The 24,120-nt window shown below is 43.0% G+C and overlaps 2 protein-coding genes and 1 non-coding gene across 9 annotated transcripts in view; 1 reads left to right on the top strand and 2 right to left on the bottom strand.

The window, feature by feature from the left end:
* The window catches only part of RBKS (ribokinase), a 140,104-nt gene extending 136,603 nt beyond the window's left edge, over window positions 1–3,501 (bottom strand). Inside the window, exon 1 of one of the 3 annotated variants that reach the window (XM_060245193.1) lies at window positions 3,101–3,501. In XM_060245193.1, coding sequence (XP_060101176.1) covers window positions 3,101–3,153 — 53 coding nt within the window. In that variant the 5' untranslated portion in view covers window positions 3,154–3,501. The remainder of the gene's footprint in view (window positions 1–3,100) is intronic. The other 2 variants (XM_060245210.1, XM_060245202.1) reach the window with 2 other exon arrangements.
* Window positions 3,486–24,120, top strand: part of BABAM2 (BRISC and BRCA1 A complex member 2) — a 287,811-nt gene continuing 267,176 nt past the window's right edge. The window contains exons 1-3 of one of the 5 annotated variants that reach the window (XM_060245154.1): window positions 3,486–3,627; window positions 5,935–6,087; window positions 16,225–16,301. In XM_060245154.1, coding sequence (XP_060101137.1) covers window positions 5,960–6,087; window positions 16,225–16,301 — 205 coding nt within the window. In that variant the 5' untranslated portion in view covers window positions 3,486–3,627; window positions 5,935–5,959. Of the gene's footprint in view, window positions 3,721–5,934; window positions 6,088–16,224; window positions 16,302–24,120 lie in introns of all 5 variants that reach the window. The other 4 variants (XM_060245182.1, XM_060245163.1, XM_060245172.1 and 1 more) reach the window with 4 other exon arrangements.
* Window positions 4,876–4,942, bottom strand: TRNAL-GAG (transfer RNA leucine (anticodon GAG)). The gene has a single exon. It is a non-coding gene; the product is annotated as a tRNA-Leu (tRNA).

Below are 24,120 nucleotides of genomic sequence, written 5' to 3' on the forward strand. Positions count from 1 at the left end.
CTGTTCGCTCATTACATTTGACTGCATGTACAGGACAAATGAATAATTGTAATGGTGGTTTCTTCTAAAAGGGGTAACTCATGTATATTCCATCTTCAGAATGCAGATATCAGACTCCAAGTCTGCTATGAGCATGCAAAGGCTGCTTTCAGAAGATGTGTTGCCCTTTTCAGAAGAAGTGGTTATCACACATATTGGGTTGATCACCTGTACTGAGTTCATTCTGTACACATAGTCACAGCACCAAGAATCTAAAAAGGGCCACAAAGACAGAGATGTGGGAATATGCTGGCATAGTGCAGTGGTTACAGCAAGGGTCCCTAATTTTTTGAGCCTGCAGACATCTTTGGAATTCTGACCTAGAGTGCTGGGCACAACCATAAAATGCCTGCTGCAGGAGGCAGAGCCAACCACAAAATATCAGGAATAAGATTATGTATAATTCTAAGAGTAAGTTTTCAACAATTCAGGCAAAAGCTCTGTTTAACAGGATGCCTTTTAAAGTGAACATATAGCTATAAAATATTTTTTTTGCATACACCCAGTTTACCATCAGTCACCAGTGAGGATCCTGGGTCCTGTGGCGGTGACTGTAGCCAGAACAACATCTGGTCCCATCGACTTTTCAAAACACTGGTGAGTGCCAGGCAAGGTGTTGGTGAGCAATCTAACTTTTCAGGGGTCAAACCAGGATCTGGGAGATTCATGTTCAAATCTGTACTGGGCCATAGACTTTCACTTGGCCTTTCACTTTCTCTGAGCCTAATCCATCTCACAAAATTGCTGTAAGGATAAAAGAGAAGTGAGGAGAATGATGCTGTATGCTGCTTGGGGTCCCAAATGGGGAGAAAAGCAAGGTGTAAATATCTAAATATACAAACACAAACAAATGTGTGCTGTTTCACCACATGACAGCAGCAGCATGAAGACTTTAAACTTCAGTTGGGCAACAAAATGCTTAAGGGATTAAACCTTGTTTGCAATCATCAGTAGATCTCACAGAAATTCCAACTGCCCCCCCCCCCCCAACAAGCTGAACTGATCTTAATAGATTTAATCATTAGCCTCTCCCACCTTCAGCACTTACTGGCAATGCCCAACATTTACAATAATGTAGCATCTATAACAGGGGTGGGGAACCTTTTTTCTGCCAAGGGCCATTTGGATATTTATAACATCATTCAAGAGCCGCACAAAATTATCAACTTAAAAATTAGCCAGGAGAGCAGCGGCGGCGGCCAGAACAGGGAGAGTGGGGGCCGCAAGAAAGGAGTGCAGAGAGTGGCAGGAGAGTGGGTGGCGGCCGGAACAGGGAGAGTGGGGGCCGCAAGAAAGCAATGTGGAGAGCAGCGGCAGCCAGAACGGGGCCACAGGGAGAGTGGGGGCTGCAGGAAAGGGGTGCAGAGAGTGGAAGGAGAGCAGGCAGCGGCAAGAATGGCGCCACGGGGAAAGTGGGGGCCACAAGAAAGGGGTGCAGAGAGTGGCAGCAGTCAGAACGGGGCCGCGAGGAGAGCAGCAGCCACAAGAAAGGGGTGGGGAGAGGTCTGGGAGAGCAGAAGCGATTAGAGCAGTAGGGAAAGGAGGGGCCATACAGGTGGAAGAGGAGGTTGGGTGGAGTGGCCGGGTGGGCTACGGGCCTGATGTGCACCCATTTGAGGGACCCTAGGGGTCAAGTGGGAGGGGTTGATTAGATGGAAACCAAACTACATGTTACATGGGCCCAACCCATGGCTGCCAACACTATTTTAAAGGAAAATCTATCCATTTAAAAATTGATGTCAGGGCTAATCCTGACCAGGCCCATGCTGTGGTGGTACTATGTGATCTTGACCCCACCACCACCTTTGTAAGTGCCAAAAGAGTCATGAAGAGACTGTTTTGGCACTTAAAATGTATTGGTGTGTGTGTGTGTGGGGGGGGTGGAACAAGATTCCCTGGGGTCTGTGCACCAGGATTGGGTTCTAATGACAACTTTTACTTGCTAGATTTTCCTTTAAAAGGTAATTGGAGTCCACAGGTCTAACCATGAATTGCTTTGAAGTATCACTTTAGTAAATAGTCTTTAAAAGTGTTCTAATCTGTGGCCACCATAATGTATATTTTGACTTTCAGTCCAACATATTTCATGGGGGGGATAATTGTGATGATAAAATGGAGGAAGGAACAATGTTGTAAGCCAACATCCTCAAGAAGGAAAAAAGCCAGGGATTAAATAATTATATATAAATATCCATAGTATCTATAACTTAAGAATATACAGTATGTAAGTTATTATCCTTATACAATCTGACCAAAAAGCTGCTTTATTTAAGTTTTTCAATCTGTGTTTCTAAGAGGCCTCCTTGGAAACTATTCAGGAGTCCTTTGATGAGAAGATAAATGACAGGTACTTGGAGCCTGAAAGACACTAATATGAGTTCATGCAAACTACATTAATAATCTAAATCTAATAGCTACTTTACTTGTACTGCTCCCATTTCTGTTTATATATCCCACAAAAAGTTGCTAACAATATTAACTCCAGAGAACTAGACAAGCAAAGTCCATGAAGTGGTGCACCACTGGACCACTTCTGCAAACTTTTTCTGAGCTCCACAAAAGTTTGAGGGTAAACCTCAAAATACCCAAATAAAAGTTGGTTTATGAAGCTAATGAAATACAGCACTCATACTTCAATCATTTTTTGTATTAATGACCAGAAGGTACTAAGGAGGGATGTTTCCCTCATCGTCTTCAATGCAATGCTTCTGTGCAGAGATGACTGTACAATAACATGATTTAGGATTTACTAATAGCATAATCCCATATTCAGGCTGATCCTCTGTATGCCTTCTCAGAAGTAAATCAAGGGGACATCACTTCAAATAAATGTGCAGCAGACCACACAAGTTTACTTGAGGGAGTGTTTCACTGATCCTACCAAATCTAATTTAGGAGTAAAGCCGAGTAAGATTGGGCTGCATAATTATAAAACTAAACTTACTGCCCTCTTTTTTTTAACCTTTACCAGTGTTGAGTGTAAAGAAAGAATCAAACAGTAACCCAGCTCGAGATAAAAGAACAGCTACAGAACGTGCAGAATACCACTGACAATACTAACCTCACCAGATCCGTCATACAGGAACCCACCAACACGACCTCAGGAACTGCCATTATCAGAAACAGCAGCAAGAGGTCTCTTTTCACGCAACTGTACTTTAACCTGCTTCAAGTTTACATGTCCCTAGGCTTTATCTTTCTGCAGTTCGTATTCTCTACCTGTCTCCACAGCCTGCTTTACCAGAGGGAGGAGACTTTGCAACCACCTAATTTGTTCGCACTCTTAAACGCCCGTTTATTATAGAGCACTTTTTACACCCTAAATCACAACCAGACAAGTTACTATACTATACTCTTGTCCGTCACCGTTGAACAGTAGAAAGCAAGACTATTTAGTCAGGCGCGCTTCAGGCACCTATACCTCACGAAAGACCCAGTTTTGATTTGTCAAGGACGGCGGTCGATCTCGTGAGCGCGCTTTGTTTCTTTGAGGGAGGCGTCTGCGCGCACGTCGCGTTCCGGAAGGCGGTTCTACGCAGGCGCTGAGGCTGCGTGGTTAAGGTAGTGGTCTGAGTCCGTTTTTTGAAGGTTGGTTTATGTTTTCCGGTCCCAGGAGGTATCCAGAGTAGCAGCGCTTGGGGAAGGAGTGCTACTTTAGGCGGGGTGGGCATGTTGGACTTTGTACGTCATAGCAGAGATTTGGGTTTCTCCGTGGTGCTTCTGACTGAGAAAGTAAAGCATGGGAGTTAGCTTGGCTATTAGGGATAGAACCCTTCAAACCTGGCTCACCACGCAGGGGAATTTTCTGTGTGCTAGATTTCTCTCTCCCTCTTCCTTCCTCATGACTTAAGCTACTCCTGTTTGGATGGTCACTTTATTATTTCTGTGAATGTTAATGCAGTAATAGTAGGTGCTAAAAATATTACTATTGTTAGTTAATGAATGTTCCTTTGCCTCTAGTGCAGGGATGGGAACCTTTTTTCTGCCAAGGGCCATTTGGATATTTATAACATCATTTGAGGGCCACACAAAATTATCAACTTAAAAGTTAGCCAGGAGAGCGGCAGCAGCCAGAACGGGGCCGAGAACGGATCTTTCTCTAACTGTTTGTCAGCTGCTTTGTAACTTAAGGCACACTTGCATTATATCAATGTAGGCCTCTACAAGTTTCTCTTTTTAATATGTGTTGAGCATTGTGTATGTATGTTATTGCTGGAGGCTGGCAGAGGTGTTGTACAATGTTTGTCTGGTATGGATAATCCTTGACTATGCAATATTAATAACCTAGTGCAGGTTTCCTGGTATTTATGGAATTATTCTTCAGTGGGGACGAGTTCATAAAGATAATTGTGTTATAACTTGCTGTGTGTTGTAGATAACTTCAATTAGACTTGGGTTATGGTGTGGATCTGCAAAGTATCTTAGTCCATACTTTCTGATACTTGTCTCCTTTCTGCTTTGCACTATCATGAATTCTATGTTGTGTTATGAGCTTTCTTGATTGAAATGGGGAAAAAAATCTTATCCCTATGTAACTTCATTGATTTGTGAGAACATCCTCTGAAGAGGTAACTAAAGCAAAGAGTCAGAAATTGACTAATTGGAAAACATTGACAATTAAGTTGTTCAGTGTAGGTTCTATTGTAATAATCTTCCATGATAGTATACGGCTGTAATAATTTGATATCCATTGTTTACATATATGAACATATGAAGCTGCCTTATACTGAATCAGACCTTTGGTCCATCAAAGTCAGTATTGTCTTCTCAGACTGGCAGCTGCTCTCCAGGGTCCCAAGCTGAGGTTTTTCACACCTATTTGCGTGGACCCTTTTTTGGAGATGCCAGGGATTGAACCTGGGACCTTCTGCTTCTCAAGCAGATGCTCTACCACTGAGCCACCGTCCCTCCCCAAATGCAAGCACAGATTTAGTAATTGTTCTTCAGAATAAAAGCATCTTAAATTACTCTGACATGGATAGCCCAGGCAAGCCCGGTCTTGCCAGATCTTGGAAGCAAAGCAGAGTCAACTTTTTAAGTACTTGGATGGAAGACATCCTTGAAATACCAAGTCAGGAGGATAGGGGAAGCCTTTATTCAGCCACCTCTCTGAATATTCTCCAGGCCACCAGAGGTCAACATGACTTCCAGGTGCAGGTGCGCACACACACAAATACAAAAATACCAAAACACCCATCTTAATTTAACAATTTTACCATTATATTTAATCACAAGTAGACACATGTTTAATTTCAATTCTGATGTAACCAGATAGCTTTGTTTTCTTTGCATAAGCTTGTTGTTTAAAATGGAGAACAAGCTTTCTCCCCATCCCACTGAAAGCAGACATTACTTCAAAAAATTCCGTTTTTAAAAAGCCACTAAACTTATTGTGAGCTTAATAAAACGAGCACTGTCCAGCTTCTAGTGCTGAAGTAAATATCAGTCTAGAACAGGCCTGCACTAAGCTGAAGTCAGACTGAGGCAGGCACCCAGATCAAGAGATTTCTGTATGGTTGGTGAACTGTGTTTACATGTTGTGCATGTTTGCTTTTAAACTCTTTCTACTCCATGGATGATCAATACAAATACATGAGAGAGTTACTTGGGTGTTGTGGCATACAAGTAATACAGGGATATATATGGAACTGTGACCATAACTAAGAGCTTTAGTTGAGTGAGTGGGTTGCAGTAGTTCCTGATGACTTCTTATTCCAGTTCCTTTTCTTTGGCCTCTGGTTTCTGTAGTAATTCTCTTTTGTTTGTGTTCTCTGTCTTTTGTTGTCTTCCCTCTGCCTCATCTGTGTCTTTTAGCTTTAGCCCTCTGAGTTGTCAGTTTAGAAAAAAGGGATGTGTCAAAATGTCATAGCTACTCTTTTAATTGTTATTTTGCAGAGCTGAGTGCAGCCAACGAGTAAATATGTCTCCTGAAGTTGCCTTGAACAGAATTTCTCCATCACTTTCTCCTTTGATTTCCAATGTGGTCAGAAATGGAAAAGTAGGATTGGATGCAACAAACTGTTTAAGAATTACAGATCTAAAATCTGGGTAAGTATCATTAATGGATTAAAATAATGTCCTATGGTTTTTGTTCATTATTCATTTAATGTCCCCTGCTAGGGGTGGCAAAACTTGCTTAATGTTACATAGAATAAATGGCAGATGTTTGAGAGCTGCAATATGTGAATATCATGGGTTTGAGAGCCTCAAGGCAGGCAGGCAAATAGATGAGGGGGGAGAGAGAGGGGGAAAGAAAGCAATTTTAACTTTAAATGCATTCTCCAAGCTGCCAGCAAATTCCTTTTCCAAGACAGCTGATGGGATGGTGGGGAGCTTCAAGAACCACATAATATGTGTTAAAGAGCCACATGTGGCTCCTGAGCCACAGTTTGGTCACCCCCATCCTATGCCTTTATTATTTAAAAACTGCTGTGCTTGTTGTCAGGAAGCAATAGTGTTTTTCATTTATCTGGAATGAAGAGATTATAGTAGTTCCTTTACTCATGTCCTTTACAGTCTTGTAGAGATTGTGGTTTAACTTGTTGAGAAGAATACTAAATATGATATTGTTTTTCATCAATAGCTGTTGTTAATTAGTGTTAGTAATGATCTTATGGTTTGTTTATTTATTTAGTAGATTTATAGTCCATCCTTCCCCATAATGGGCTCAGGGCAGATCACGATAAAACAGTAAAAGTCCAACAATAAAACCATAAACAATCAATGAACAATGAAAATATGCAGCATGGATGGTACAGCGCGTTTTATGAATTAAGATATAAATATCGTAGGTGTCATAGATGTCATAGGTTTAGGCCTGATATCTAGCAGTCTGAATAGTTGGTCAGCACAGGGAGGTCTGTTAGATGATATGAGCAGTAAGGTAAGGACGCCCGCTTGCCTCAACCAAAAGTCTGGCAGAACAGCTCCGTTTTGCAGGCCCTAGGGAAGGGTAGTAAGTCTGGTAGGGCCCGAATTTCCATAGGGAGCTGACTCCACCAGGTTGGGGCCAGGACTAAAAAGGCCCTGGCCCTGGTTGAGGCAAGCCAGGCACCCTTTGGACCAGGGATGGTCAAAAGATGTTGATTTGCTGATCAAAGCAATCTGCAGGGCTCATATTGGGAGAGGCGGTCCCGCAGGTATGTTGGTCCCAGGCCGCACAAGGCTTTAAATGTCAATACTGGTACCTTGAAACTGACCCGTTACTCGATTGGTAGACAGTGCAAATCATACAGCATCGTCCAACTGCCTGTCCGTACAGGCAATTCAGTCAGCAATCGTGCTGCTGCATTCTGCACCTGCTGGAGTTTCCGGATCAGCCCCAAGGGCAAGCCTGCATAAAGTGAGTTACAGTAGTCCAGTCTGGAAGTGACCGTTGCATGGATCACTGTAGTTAAGTCCCGGGGAGCCAGATAGGGTGCCAGCTGTTTGACCTGCTGAAGTTGGTAAAAAGTAGATCACGCAACTGCTGTGATCTGGACCTCCATAGAAAGAGTGGCGTCCAGCATCACACTCAAACTCCTCACCTTCTGGACTGGCATGAGAGGTGTCCCATCCAGGGTGGGGAGTCTGATGCCTGGTTGTGGCCCTCCTTGGCTCAGGTGCAGGACCTCCATCTTAGTTGGATTGAGCTTCAGCCGGCTTAGTTGTGTAACCAACCAGCCACCAGCCTGGTTAGATGGTCTGGGGCGGAGTCTGGATGGCCATCCATCAACAGATAGAGCTGGGTGTCATCTGTGTACTGGTGACAACCCAGCCCCAAATCTCTGGCAATCTGGGCAAGGGAGCGCATATAGATGTTAAACATCATTGGCGAGGGACTAGCTCCCTGTGGAACACCACATTCTAGTGCAGGGGTGGCCAGTGGTAGCTCTCAAGATGGTTTTTTTTGCCTACAACTCCCATCAGCCCCAGCCATTGGCCATGCTGGCTGGGGCTGATGGGAGTTGTAGGCAAAAAAACATCTGGAGACCTACCGTTGGCCACCCCTGTTCTAGTGGATAACACAGGGAGGTCTGCTCGCCAATCGCCACCCTTTGTCCCCGGCCACAGAGAACGCTTATGGTTTAAGTGTTTGACTGTTTCTGCCATGGTTAAATCCATATAAATAAATAAAACTAAAACAACAGTGCTTCTTTGAAAGGATCATTATTGTATGCCTTTAATTATTCTGCAAATAGTCTTCCAGTGTTGACTAAATTGTCATTCCTTTTTAATCGTTGGTAGTAATGTCAGAAAGGTATTGGGGTTGGATTGTTTGTGTGTTGCCAGATGTAGACTGAATGGATATTTAACTTCTATATTCAGCACTATCAGGGAGTTGTGGGGACTGCATTCCATTAGATCAAAGAGTGCTCTGTAGATAGCCCAAGCAATTACTAGGGACCCACCCGAGTGTTCTATTATTTATTTATTTAATTTGATTTATATCCGAGGCACGCTCAGGGCAGCTCACAAATTTGAGGTCACACAGTTACATTGTGTGACCAAATAAAATAAAACAACAATAAAAACAATAAAAATAGGAGATACCTCAGAACAGTTTTTTTTAAGCTAGAACCTCTACTGATCACTGAATGAAAAGATTTAAATTCAGTGGTTAAAATACAACTGGTTGATGCATTTGTTAACCTTTTTCCCAAAATAAGAGAGTTGGCAAGCCTACAATCATAAGTCTTTTCCTTAATTTCTCTGCCACTGTGAAACTGCCTCTACCTTTGTAAACCAACTTAATGACCACTGAACCTAGCCTTAGGTACCACAAAATGATTTCAGAAAATTCTACCCTGTGAGTCATGAACACTCCGAGAAGCTTCTTTGTTTCTTTATTTTCCACTTAGTCCTGTCCAACAGTTTATATCTTTGAGATTTTGGGAAATGGCTGATACAACATGGTGGGCTTATTCTTAATTCTAGATTATGCTCATATGATTAGTTCATAGTCTTGGGGGGGGGGTTTTGGGGGGTGGGCTCCCTCTGGGAATCCTACCCCCCCAGGGAAAGTGCATGCGCAATACATAGCCTCTCCTCTCCTGGTGTAGTGAACGCCGCGTGGTCACTGTCTGGCTATGCCTGGCAGATGGTCACTGCAATGGCCTCTCCTGCATTACTGCATCCGTAGCAACACCTTCTCGCTGGTCCCCCCCGTTTTCACAGAGTTTGCTACGTCATGGTGCGACCGAATTGTCCGGCGGTATAACCGGATGGGCAGGCTGGGCCCACCAACTTCGTCAGCCTAAGAGAAGGAAAACTCTAACATCAAACCCGGGCAGATAGAGCTCGTTAATGTAACACCTACCACCTGGAGGACTCACTGCCGGCGTCCCGGCTTACTGGGCCATGGCAGATGACCCCCAGGTGAAAGGGTGGAGCCAGTACCGCGCACACTGCGCTTCACCTAAAAAATTCCTCTGCGCAGGCCTGAAGGGCATATCCACACACACAACCCACAACGCATCAAGTCCTGCAGCGATAGGCAAGGGGCGAAACGGCAGGTGGAAGGTGCCACTGGAAGCCGCAGTCCCGATCCTGCATGTAGGCGGTTCAGGATATTGGTCGCCTGATGCTAACCGGAGACGAAAGCATCTTTCGGCAGCACCCTGAACGACCAAGCAGCCCTATCTAGGGACAGCACTGCTTGCTCCACACGGAGAGGGGCCTAGAAAAGGTGGCCTAAACAAAGCTCGTCTCCCCCACCCCAGTTGGCTAGCCGCGGTCAACGGGCATCCTTACTTGCGGTCGAAAAATAACAACAAAGAAAAGGCATGCACCTGCCTCACAAAGTGTGCAAAGACTAAAGCTTGCGTGTTGGAACATCAGAACCATGCTTGACACAGTAGGCAGTGGTCGCCCTGAACGACGCTCTGCTCTCATTGCCCACGAACTTCTCAGGTTGAATATCGACATAGCAGCTCTCAGTGAGGTCCGTTTCCCTGAGGAAGGTAGTCTTCAAGAACACGGTGCTGGCTATACCCTCTACTGGTCGGGTAAGTCAAAGGCTGAGAGCCGCCTTTCTGGCGTTGGCTTCATGGTCAGGAACTCCATTGCCTCCAAACTCGAAAACCTTCCAACAGGTCACTCAGATCGCATCATGTCCATGCGCCTCCCACTTCAAAACAAGCAGCATGCAACACTCTTCAGTGTGTATGCCCCAACCCTTCAAGCAGATCCTGCAGAAAAGAACAAGTTCTATGCTGATCTACGCAACCTCGTACGGAAGACCCCTACAGAGGACAAGGTGATCATCCTTGGCGACTTCAATGCCAGAGTAGGTAAAGACTCGGAAGCCTGGAAAGGAGTACTTGGCAAACACGGCATTGGCAACTGCAATGACAACGGGCGCCTCCTGCTAGAATTCTGCATGGAGCACCAGCTCACCATCACCAACACTATCTTCCAGCAGAAGAACAGTCTGAAGACAACCTGGATGCACCCACGGTCCAAGCATTGGCACCTTATCGACTACATTCTGGTGCGCCAGAGAGACCTTCGGGATGTCTTACACACCCGAGTAATGCCCAGCGCAGAATGTCATACGGATCATCGTCTTGTACGCTGCAATCTCCGTCTTCACTTTAAACCCACCCCCAGGAGAGGAGGTATCCCTCGGAGGAAGTTTCAGGTTGGCAGCCTCCAGTCAGCCGAAGTTAAATCTGCCTTCCAGGCAAAACTCCAGTCAAGAATTGAGGACCTCAGTTGCCCCACAGACCCTTCTCCAGAAGCACTCTGGGAACACCTAAAAACTACCGTCCTGCAGATCTCTGAAGAAGTCCTCGGGTTCTCCACAAGGAAGAACAAGGACTGGTTTGATGAGAACAATCAAGAGATCCAAGAATTACTGGCAAAAAGAGATCTGCCTACCAAGCACATCTTGCTCAGCCCTCCTGTCCTGGGAAAAAAGCAACCCTTCGCGCAGCTTGTAGCAACTTCCAGCGCAAGCTTCGAGACATTCAGAACGAGTGGTGGACCAAGCTTGCCGAGAGAACCCAGCTGTGTGCAGACACTGGTGATTTAAGAGGGTTCTACGAAGCCCTGAAGGCAGTATATGGTCCATCATATCAGGCTCAGAGTCCCTTGCATAGTGCAGACGGCCAAGTGCTCCTCACAGACAAGGCATCCATACTGAACCGGTGGTCGGAGTATTTTCAGGTTCTCTTCAGTGCCAACCGCGTTGTTCAAGATTCAGCAATCCACCTCACCCCACTTCAACCGGTGAAAACAGAGTTGGATGAGATCCCCACCCTAGAAGAGACTGTTAAAGCCATCAAGCAACTGAAAAGTGGCAAGGCAGCAGGAGTTGATGGAATTCCACCAGAGATCTGGAAGCATGGGGGCACAGTACTACATAGCTCACTTCACAAAGTACTTGTCACCTGCTGGGAACAAGGCAAATTACCACAGGACTTTCGCGATGCAATCATCATCACCCTATACAAGAACAAAGGGGAAAAGTCAGACTGCTCCAACTACCGGGGGATAACCCTGCTCTCCATCGCAGGCAAAATCCTTGCCAGAATACTCCTGAACAGACTGGTGCCCACCATTGCAGAAGAACTCCTCCCAGAGAGCCAGTGCGGCTTCAGAGCTAACAGGAGCACCACCGACATGGTATTTGTTCTCAGGCAGCTCCAAGAGAAATGCAGGGAACAGAACAAGGGTCTGTATGTGACTTTTGTCGACCTTACCAAAGCTTTCGATACCGTTAGCAGGAAAGGCCTGTGGCAAATCTTGGAACGTTTAGGATGTCCCCCAAGGTTCCTCAGCATGATCATCCAGCTACACGAAGACCAGCGAGGCCAAGTCAGACACTGCAACGACCTCTCGGAGCCCTTCCCAATAGGCACAGGTGTAAAGCAAGGCTGCGTTCTCGCGCCAACTCTCTTTACGATCTTCTTTAGCATGATGCTTCAAAGAGCCGCAGTAGATCTAGATGAGGACGATGGTGTCTACATCCGCTATCGCACCGATGGCAGCCTGTTCAACCTGAGGCGACTAAAGGCACACTCCAAGACAATGGAAAAACTCATCCGAGAGCTACTGTTTGCTGATGATGCTGCACTCATCTCCCACTCGGTATCAGCTCTGCAGCATATGACGTCCTGCTTTGCAGAGGCTGCCAAGCTATTCGGCCTAGAAGTTAGTCTGAAGAAGACAGAAGTTCTCCACCAGCCTGCACCCCAGGAAGATTATCACCCTCCCTGCATCACTGTGGGTGAATCAGTTCTGAAGACAGTCCAGCAGTTCAGCTACCTGGGGTGCATCATCTCCTCAGATGCCAAGATCGACAAGGAGATTGACAACAGGCTGGCAAAGGCAAACCGTGCATTTGGCCGACTGCACAAAAGAGTGTGGAGCAACAAGCATCTGAAAAAAGGCACAAAGATCAATGTTTACAAAGCTGTTGTGATGACAACCCTCATCTATGGCTCCGAATCGTGGGTTTTATACCGTCATCACCTGCGACTCCTTGAGCGCTTTCATCAGCGCTGCCTTCGCACCATCCTCAACATCCACTGGAGTGACTTTGTGACCAACACTGAAGTCCTCAAGCGGGCAGAGGTTACCAGCATCGAGGCACTGCTGTTGAAGACGCAGCTGCGCTGGGCAGGGCATATTTCTAGGATGGAAAACCACCGCCTTCCCAAGATTGCCCTGTATGGCGAACTCTCCACCGGCCATCGAAATAGAGGGGCACCAAAGAAGAGGTACAAGGACTTCTTGAAGAAATCCCTTAGCACCTGTCACATCAACCATCACCAGTGGTCTGACCTAGCCTCAGATCGCAAAGCATGGAGGCACACCATCCACCAGGCTGTCTCTTCCTTTGAGAACGCACGCATAGCTGGTCTTGAGGACAAAAGGAGATTGAGGAAGAATCGCACTGCTACAGCACCAACCCCAAATCAGACTTTTCCCTGCAGCTACTGTGGCCGGACCTGCCTGTCCCGCATTGGTCTTGTCAGCCACCAGCGAGCCTGCAGCAAACGTGGACTATTGCACCCTTCTTAAATCTTCGTTCGCGAAGCCAAGCCGAGAGAGTCTTGGTTTTGCTTAGGCACTCTTCTGTAGGTTGTTTAGCCTAATAGTTTTGAGGAGATCATATTTTCAAATTTTAATTTTAGGTTCTGCTCACTTTATGTTGATTTTATGAAATGAGCCTTTTGTCTTAAGTGTCTTAACAGTGCCAATCTAAAAACACTTTCCTAGGAATAAGCCTCATTGAACAGACCTGCATGAGATTCTGTGTTGGCCTTCTTAGAATTGCTTTCTAACAGGCCTGTACTGCTGAAATAGCTTTGTGCACTGAAAGCTTGTGGTCTTTCAGAAACTTATTAAGTCACAACCTATTGAAATATTTAGTTCTTTCTGGTGATTAACTGTTCTCATAATTAGGAAATACATCCACCCTGAATTAGAATGTCTATATTAAGACAGGTAATACTGAACATTTGTGGTTGGTGGTAGAGCACAAATTATGTATAAACCTCAACAACCAGAAAAAGTCCTGATTTTTTTTTTTTTTTTGCTGAAGCACATTTGGTCCATTTTGATTATCTATATATATCTAATTCCCAACTGTGCCCCTATACTTTTTAAAAAAATGTTTTTTATGTCTGTTTTACTCTGTTTTATGGTTTTAATGCTGTATTATTACGTTGAATCATGCATATGCATGACTGTGTGAGCCACCCTGAGCCCGCCTTGGTGGGGAGGGTGAAATAAAAGTGAAATAAAATAAATAAATAAATGCTTATTTCTGCAGATTGGGGCACATAGAAAGTAAATCGATTTTTCTGCACACTTGAGGCATTTCCTAGGTGTGCAGAAAAATCATACAACTTAAAAAAATACATGGGATACTTAAATCCCCCCAAAAATACAGCAGCCTTCTCTGCGCATGTGCAGAGGAGGCAGAGCAGGTGTTTGAGCTGGGCTGATTTAGATGGCTTTCCTGCCACTTTCATTTCTTCCCATGTAGCTAGATTAGTCCTTTTTGAATGGCAAACTCAGAAAGCCTCATACCAGGCATTTAATCCTCCAATTACACATGCACAGACCCCTGAGAAGCTCTGCAAATGGCAGTGGCTCAGAGCAAGCTACACCAAAATGGAAATAAAAAAACCCTGCACTCAGACTGAGCTGCCTCAAGACAAGGGGCAGCAGTGGCTCTGTGCTGGTTTTCTTTTCCCTTAATTGAAAAAGGACAGATGTGAGGAGGGAGCAATTGAGAGCACTGCCTCAGTCTCAGGGTTGCCTTTGCTGGCAGGAAAGCGGGCTGTCACCATCCATTTACACAGCAGCAAGGAAAGCGAGGGACCGTGGACCTCCCTATTTAGCTTCAACACTCCCCTCTTCCGAGAGGAGACAGCACCTCCCTTCCCAGCCAGAGACTAGCAATTGCTCTTGCTCTGTGTGAGGGTTATCTAGGCAAAAATATAAGCATACTCGATGATTTCAGACTTGAAGCAGTCCAGAACAGGTCTACTCAGAAGTAAGCCCCATTTTATTCAATGGATCTGGCTCTCAACAGTGTGTTCTTAGGTTCCCAGCCAAAATCCATCACAGCTTCCCTCCTCTAACCTCATCCTCCCAAGGCTCTACCCCCAAGCCTCCAGGAATTTCCATACCTGAACCTGGCATCCCTAAGGAGAACTGATCTTTGTAGTTGGGAGATATATTGTGATTACTGGAGAGCCACCACTGCCACTGGTGCTGTGTATGGGGGGGAGGGGGGAGAAGCGGAGGGAGGCCAGGACAGTGATGAACAGAGAGAGCTTATGTGATGGGGACCAGAAAGCGAAAGAGTGAGGACATAAGGAGGCTGACAAAGAAAGAGAGAGAAATGGGGTGGGGCCAGAAAGAGAAAGTGATGTTGTAGGGGGTAGAAAGAGAAAGGAAGTGACAGGCATGGAGGAGAGAGAGAATAGGAAAAGGGGTAGCAGGAGGGAGAAAGAGTGTGAGGGGGGAAATGAAAGAGGGAAGGAGGCAAAGGTTAAGGGAATGGGATAGCCACTCCTGCAAGTTTGCCAGTTTGGTGTAGCAGTTAAATGTGCATTCTCTTATCTGGGAGAACCGGGTTTGATTCCCCACTCCTCCACTAGCACCTGCTGGAATGGCCTTGGGTCAGCCATAGCTCTGGCAGAGGTTGTCTTTGAAAGGGCAGCTGCTGTGAGAGTCTTTTCAGCCCCACCCACCTCACAGGATGTCTGTTGAGGGGAGGAAGATAAAGGAGATTGTGAGCTGCTCTGAGACTCTGTGGAGGCGGGATATAAATCCAATATCATCATCATCTTCTTCTTCCTCCCCACTTGTGAATTTATAATTCACAACTCTTTCTAGCTAGAGAGGCTTATGCAACACATATCTTTTAGGATTTTTGATGAGATTTTATTAAAATAATATATTTCCATAACATTTTTTATCCTTTATTTCAATCTTTTGATTACTCAAGTTGCTCTTTTGGGTTGAATTTTCTTCCCATTTTTTATTTCAGTTGAGCACAAGTGACTTATTTATTCTTTCTGTTCTTTATAGGGAAGGCTATTGTATATTTTTGAGGAAAGCATGAGTCCCAAGTTTTTGTTGGTCATCTGTGTCTGTTGGGTTTGACTCTTGGGTGCAAATAGTATTTTTTTTTTTTAAAAAAAGAATTATTCTCAGTAGTAGATAGACCTGAGCCTTTATGTGTATCAGTGCCAGAAAATCAAACAAGCTAACCCTGGTGTGAGCAGTGCAAAAATTGATAGGCATTACTTTTTAAGATTATTTAAGAACATAGAATACCTGTTTTAAAACATATTTTCCCATATTTTCATTTTGTTAATAAGCTTAACTTGTGTGGCCCCAGTTATTGTCTTTCTGATCTAGTTCTAAATTAAGTGCTTTAACCTTGTTAAAAGGTTGCTTATTCTTGTAATGTTAATGTCTGCATGTTCCTAAAAACCATCATTTCATGAGAATAGCATGTATCATTGGGCTGCAGACTTCCAGTCCAATAAGATTTTCTCCATTGTTCCTGCATAAGTCTTGGTGTTTTCTAGGACGGTTGTGGTAAAAAGGAAGCTGTAGCACAACATCTTTAAAATGCAACCAGTCTCATTCTCCCTCATGGACATGCTGCTTATTGTTGCCAGAATTCAATACTGTGTTGCCTCGTTTATAAATAGCCTCTTTCTTTCATTTTAGCTGTACATCCTTAACTCTTGGGCCAAGCTGTGATCGTTTTAAGTTGCATATTCCATATGCTGGAGAAACACTCAAATGTAAGTTAATTATCTTTCATTTTCACCTAATTTTGACAAGGTATTCTCATTGAACCTAATAATAACATTGTCTGTTCCATTTAAGTTACCTGACTCATCTGTTTCTCATTTTTGAGTAGATGCTTGTGACATTTATTATTGTAGTGTGAGTTCTTCAGAACTAAAAGTCCTGTCATATTTGTACTAGAGTAGTGTACGCATTCATCCTTAAAGGAAAGGAAAGGTCCCCTGTGCAAGCACCAGTCGTTTCCGACTCTTGAGTGACGTTGCTCTCACAACGTTTTCATGGCAGACTTTTTACGGGGTGGCTTGTCATTGCCTTCCCCAGTCATCTACACTTTCCCCCCAGCAAGCTGGGTATTCATTTTACCGACCTCGGAAAGATGGAAGGCTGAGTCAACCTCGAGCCGTCTACCTGAAAACCCTGCTTCCACCAAAGATCGAACTCAGGTCGTGAGCAGAGCTTAGGACTGCAGTACTGCAGCTTTAACACTCTGCACTATGGGGCTCTTAAAGGGTAAAGGTAGTCCCCTGTGTAAGCACCAATCATTTCCGACTCTGGGGTGATGTTGCTTTCACAATGTTTTCACGGCAGACTTTTTATGGGGTGGTTTGTCATTGCCTTCCCCAGTCATCTTCACTTTCCCCCCAGCAAGCTGGGTACTCATTTTACCGACCTCGGAAGGATGGAAGGCTGAGTCAACCTGGAGCCAGCTACCTGAACCCAGCTTCCGCTGGATCGAACTCAGGTCGTGAGCAGAGGGCTCCGACTGCAATACTGCAGCTTTACCACTCTGCGCCATAGGGCTCTTCTTAAAATTTTACTGTTTATCCTTTTTACCTTTCCTCCATTCCTTCCTTTCATGACTCCCCTTCCATAGAGCTAATTCTGGGGACAACTGTTGCAGCCTCTTGAGCTTGGTGGGATTGGACTAACACTGCTTTTTCAGTGAAAGTTTCCCTTCTTTATTCTCCCCCCACCCATGCAGTTGGCTGTGACTATCCATTTGCTTTGCAAAGACAAACAATGAACTCTAGTCTTCTCCCCCCCAGACCTTAAGCAACCATACTGAGTAAATACCCCCCCCCAACACACACAGCATTCCCCTTCTGCCTTATTTGGGTACATATTTAAAAATAAGGGAAATATATTTTATTTTTGAATGTGGCCATGTAACTTTTCTTACAGTGACACAGTCATGTAAATAGCATCAGAGGATAGCCCTGTTGGTTTGTAGTGGAACAATTAGATTCAAGTCTGAGCAGAGCTTTGACTCTTGAAAGCTTATATCCTGAAAATCTTGTTGCTCTCTAAGGTGCTACTGGACTCGAAACTAACAAAACATTTAAATGTCTGGCTTTCTGTATACGATACTGTTGATTCTAGATTTGGCTTGTACAGATCACACTAGAGTTGATATTAAACTAAGAGAGATGTTTTTTCTTAAGTAAGTGGAATAGCACAAGTGGAAAGTGGTCAGTGACTCAAACAGTAAAGTTGCAATCCCAACCCATTAAATCATCGGGGGAAACATATAATTCAAATGGTATTGAGTGATGTAGTAGAATTTGGTTCTATGCACTGCCATCTCTAGAGTTCATGTTGTTGCCTTCTGTTAATCTGTTGTATTATGTGGAAATCTTGAAATTTAATTGTGCACATCCGATGCACCTGTGGCATCAAGAAAAAGGATGCAAGTATTATATATTTCTCCTTATACTTGGATATTTCCAATAGATTGGTCATATATTAACAGCAAATGCGATAACCATTTCCCAAAGAAGGCAGTTTTCAGAGATAGTACTTATACTTGTCCAGATCTTACTGGCCACATGTCAAATTCTAGAATGTCCATAGACTCATAGTTTAAAAGGGATTTGGAGCTCATTTAATTAAAACTTCTGCTCTGAAGTAAAATCCAGATATGTGCACCAACAAACTTCCCCAATAAACAGTCCTTAGATCCCAGTCTTCTAAATAAGAGGCACATGCTGTTAATCAGTGCAAATTGGAAACAGTTAATCTTTTGTATGATTCTCTCATAGTTCTGCTTCAGTGTACCCATATGCTAGTTTAGCTGTATACCTTATACTTGAAAAGGGTGTGTTTCTCAGTTATGGATAAAAAGTGATAGGAAAACAAGTGGTTTGTATTGTTAAAAGGTTGCTTATTCTTGTAATGTTAAGGTCTGCATGTTCCTAAAAACCATCATTTCATGAGAATAGCATGTATCATACTGTTTAGATGTTCATGTTGCCTGTTGATTTGCTGACTGCATAATAACTGAAGACATGATTGGTGGATAATAGTAGAAACTTTGGTGGACATCAAATATTTGCATTGTGTGAAACAAAACATTAGGATTTTTCTGTAATGTGCAGGAAATATGTGGGCAAAAATCCTATAGGTGTCATGTTTCGACAGATGGAAATTATTTTTAAAAATTATATGTTTATTAAATTTGAGTGAATACTTAGACAAGAGTATCAAAAGTAGATGGTGCTTCCTTTAAGACTGAAATATTTTTTGAAAAATTGTATCAGTATTACTTTTATGCTCTGTGCAATTTTCCAGTAACAGATTTCAAGCTATAAATCTACTGCCTTGCTTTAATTGTATGTATTTAAATAGGAGTAAGTTCTTTTTACCTTGGTGGGAGTTACAGTATAGTAAACTTAGACTTGGATATTATACCCCCCAATAAATCAATCAATAAATCCAGCAAGACTCCAAATAGATAAATATTTATGTTCTCTGGTATTTATAATTAGAACTAATTGCAAAGAACAAGTTGTTTCCAAATATAAAAGAAAAGTAGATGCTTGCCTGGTTGAATCTTTGGGACTTGCCACAGGTGACCTGTTATTTGTCATCTTCAACAACATTTATTACAGGATCATCCAAACAGTTTTAGCTATAACTCCCTACTGCCTGATAGAGATGTGCCTGAGTTTTATCAGCTTGAAGAGCTGTGTCCCAGATTTGTTGTTCAAGCATTTCTTTAGCTCCTGAGAACGCAAGGTGGCATATTGCTAAGGGGGAGAAGCCAAGAAACTATAATGTATTCTCAACTGCAAACTGTTAATTTTTGGCTATAATGTAACCACATGGAATATTGAACAGTATGGTTACTGACAAAGATGTTTCCTCATGGTTCTTTATTTAAAAAGGTTTTTTTCATAAGTTCATACAAGGGTGATCAATTCACTTTTATGATATTATGTTTCTATTAAATCCAATATGCATTTTAAACCAAATTATTTCACTGAGTATCTGCTTATTTGTGGAGAGACATAAAGTTTTGATTGAAATTAAATCCAGTTAACATGAGACATAATAGTTGTATACAAATTGAGCATCCCTTTGTTGTCACTGCACAGTCTTGTTTGGTATTTTTGTTGATTTGATGAATTGATAGGGTAATTTACTCCTCCTAACTCCAGCAAATTTTAGGCTGATAAATATTAAATGAAAAGTGCTAGAAATAGTACCTCTTACAAACTGCAGCATGCAAGATAATTGCAGTTTAGAAGAAAATGTCTGTTAAATGGGCAAAAGTCATTCATAATGACCAAAAGGGGAAACAGCAGTGTACAGGAACACCAAACATCCTGTTGCTAGATGTGTGACTGTTATCTTTCAAGAGCAGAAAAATTCTCTGAAGGAAGGCCACAAAATGTTGCAATAGGAAAAAAAAATTGTGTGACCATACGTCTGTCTTTGGCGATGGTGCTGAGGGTAAGCGCAATTGCCCATTTCCTTTGTGGCTACTTTGACATCCTCTTTATAACAGATCAGTTTTGTGCAGATCATCAGACTTAATAACTGCCATACTACAAATCCAGGTATTGTGTTGTGGCTTATTAATCAGTTGACATTTTGAAACTACAACTGCATTTTCTGTTTCCTATAATATTTACAAATATTTGTTTCATTTGTCCCTTTTAAAGCCAGTGGCAAAATTGAATTTGTGATATTTTGAATTGATCTGTAGTAGCATCTTATTGAAAAGGACTGCTTCGTAGTTCAGTTCCCCCTTCAGAATTCCCCCCCACCTGTATGCTTTGATAGTCTGGAAGGTGAACTTAAGTAGTGGGACGCCATTGGGTTTTTTTTTTTTTTGCTGAAATGTTTTAAACCTGAATTTTATTTTTTGTATTGTTTTAACTGATGTACATCTAATACTAGTAATAGTGGTAGTAATAATATAAAAATCCTTGCCTTTCACACATAAAACAAATCTCTGCACATTTATGAAAGAACAAGAGAATTATAAATATTTTCAAAATGTTTGCTTGGAGTTCTTTTATGAATATCATCCAAGTGTGCACTTGGCCAACCTGGTAAGGTGAATATTCAGTATTTTGGCACACACCACAAGTTCTTCCATGAATCCTCAGGTCTCTAGCATACTCCGATAGTAGACAGAATTGAGGTAAAGTAGCAATCCATGTTTCAAGCTGGAAAACCAGGTAAAAAGAGGTCATACATTACTTATATTAACATTTGTGATTGGAAATCGGCATAAACCAAACCACAAAGCAAAATTTGTCATGAATTTTGTCCTGTTTGTGGTTTGCAAATCGAAGTTCATAATGGGTCTACCGTTACAAACTTCCACAAACTTTTGAAATAGTTTGTGGTGATTCATGGATCGTTCAGAAAGCAAACCCTTGCTTTCTGTTTCCTGTGAAACCTGCAAAAAGAGCTGAGTGGCAGGAAGCAGCTTGTTTCTCACTGCTCAGCTGTTTTGAGTTGCATTGTGCACTCCCTTAAACTTTAAGGGGACTGCACAAGTCAGCCCAAAAAATAGTTGAGCAGTGGAGAGCCGTTCTTCAGACTGTCTTGTGCAGTTCCTTTAAACAGCTGAACAGCAGGGAGCATACTGCTCCCCATCACTTAGCTGTTTTTTGGGCTTTCTGCAAACTGTGTTTAAAGAGACTGCAATGTCTTTCAATGCGGTTTACAGGTCCACAAACCAGTTTAACTTGTAAACAAACCTCCCAGTTTGGTTTGGGACCACAAATTGACACTAATTGCATTTTTTCTGATTCATGTCCATCTGTCTGTGATGTTCATCCAGTCTTACTATTTTGATAAAATGATTTCACTTGATATTAAAAGTAGGCTTGTTGAATGTTATCATATTTTGGTACTTTGTTCCTGACAATAAATAGCAAATATTTTGATCCTCTAATTAAATAAACCTATTGGCTCATGTTTCATTCAGTAATAGTCACATATTGTTAACAGATCAGAATGAACCTATAAAAACCCTTTCAGATATGACATTTGTTACGTCTTCTTTAGGATGTGCTGCTTTGTACATCTCAGAACTTTACCAGTTCTTTTAAATAGGTAGGCCAGCCTACAATTAAAATAGTTGGGAAACCTACCAAATTCTTCCTCCTCCAAAACATTCTCTTTGTGTAAAGGAAAAATAGGCATCTGATCCCTGCTGCTCCTCCCCCTAATGATGTCTTTTGCCCACCGCACCCTCAGGGATGCTGTTGGTCTCTTTGCAAATTCATTGGTCTCTTTCCAAATTCCATTGCTTATCAAATATCTTTCATGATTGTCTCAGATGTGCTACAAAGTGACTATGCTCAGTGGCTGGCATCCAAAAGAATGTTTAACTAAAATGTCAGGTACTATTTTATAATGTTTTGGTAGCTGCTTACTGGGCAGCTTACAACAATGAGCCTTCTAGAAAAGCTGATGGATGTATTCTAGCCATGTGGTATTAATCAGTCATATTCTTATTCCTGAATATCTGTCTTTGTTCTGTGGAAAACATCACAAGAGGGAACTGCAAGAAAGTGTGACTAAAGTGAGTTCTGTAGGTATCAAGCCTGTTGCTGTGCTCATATAATAGTTTTCAGGAAGTAAGTGCCAACTGGTGTGGTGTACACATGAGATCACACAGTAAGAATGAAATGTGAATATCTTTCAAAGAAGAATGCAGACATCTAAATAAGCATTCTATATTGAGCCATGAATTGCAGCTAAAATGTCTGAAAATGAAACTTTGCAAAAGGCAGCATTGCAGTTACCACTTCACTTTTTGGTCCTCATACCTGCACCACTCTATACAAAATAAAACAGCAACAACAAACACTTAAGAGAAACAATTTTCCTAGTTAGCATGGGTTATGATCTGAAGAAAACTGGAATAAAATTGTGTTGAGCAAAATGGTACTTCAGCTCATGGAAGGCTCAGTGTGTTTTTCACCAGTTCCTCCCTCTTACAGCATACCCCCTTATGACTACCTCATAAAGTACTGACTTTCATGTTCTGGGGGAACACAACAGACTGCATGGGAAAAAGAAGGTGAGAAAGATCCACTTGTGCTGTCCTTAGGATCCAAGTAAACGTAAATTGTAATTGTTTTGTAATACAATAAGAGCCTAACCCTAAGGATTGCTGCAGTGATGGTGACTAGTGGTTGGCTGAAAAGTGATGCCACGTCTCTGTTCTCTATAGATGCTATGTAGGGGGAAGTAGCAACATATGCTCCTTTGCACCATGGAGATGGCATAGCAAGCATCCTGGAGCCCATAGCAACTTTGCAACACTCAGACAATGGCAGTCAGTGATGCTTCTGTGAGCGGCACAGCCAGTCACCACTCTCTGATATGGTCACTGCCCCTCGATGCCTCTCCCTGCACAAAGAGCCAGTGGACAGGGAAGAAAGACCCAACAGCAGCACAGTCCAAACGGAGGCATTTGACCTGAGTCCCAGCCCATAGGGGGAGGGCACATATACAGCAAACAGGATAACCATACCTTTTCAAGGGCCTCACTGGCAGCAAAAATGCTGACTACATGCAATTATCTGTGCTCCAAATCTCACACCCTGTTCCCATGAAAAGGGAAAAAAGAAAACAAAGGCCAGGTTAAAGCCCATAGTCCACACAATGACTTAAAATTTAAATCTCCTGCATGTTTCAATTTCAGGCATGTCAAAATCTTAATTTGCAAACTTTTCCTTTGCAAATTTTCTCACCAATTCCTTCAGGTCAAGTGCTGATACTTCAGTATGTTCACTTGATACAGTTGCCAAACCAAGTAGTCTGTCTTGCAGCATCTTGGAGTGTATGTAATTTTTTATACATTTGTGCTTTGAGAAACTGCCTTCACCACTTGCCACTGACACAAAGTATAAGAAGGATCCTCAGAATAACAGAGACATTAGTGTGCCAGTTGCTTGGGTTGCAGTGAGGAAAGGCTGTAGCTTTCATGTCTTGAGCATGGACTTTTGAGACCCACCTCTCTGGCCACTGCACAAAAAACCACAATGCTGACCTAGAACATAAAAAGAGCCTGCTGGATCAGACAAGTGGTCCATCTAGTCCAGCACACTGTTTCACACAGCAGCCAACCAGTTGCCCTGGAATGCCAAACAAACAGGGCATAGAGGCTGAGACCTTATGCTGCTGCCCTCTCCCAACACAGCAGACTTTCCTGAGCAGAAAAGATGTGGACACTGTGGTGCATGCCCTGGTTACATCTAGATTAGGTTAATGCAAAGCACTCTATATGGGGCTGTCCTTGAAAACTATTCAGCGTTGTAGGGACAACATCACTCCAGACTCGACTCCTCTATATTGGCTCTAAATATGACATAGGGCACAATTCAAGGTGTTGATGTTGGCCTTTAAAGCCCTAATGGCTTAGGACCAGCATATCTGAAGGACTATCTACTCCCTTCCTAATGTACCCAACCACCATGATTATCTTCCAAGGTCCTACTTTCCACAACAACTCCTGGCTGCTGAGGGATGGGGACAGACCCTGCCCAGAGAAATGAGAGCACC

The sequence above is a fragment of the Heteronotia binoei genome, chromosome 1 (genome assembly GCF_032191835.1).
Source record: "Heteronotia binoei isolate CCM8104 ecotype False Entrance Well chromosome 1, APGP_CSIRO_Hbin_v1, whole genome shotgun sequence".
Taxonomy (NCBI): domain Eukaryota; kingdom Metazoa; phylum Chordata; class Lepidosauria; order Squamata; family Gekkonidae; genus Heteronotia; species Heteronotia binoei.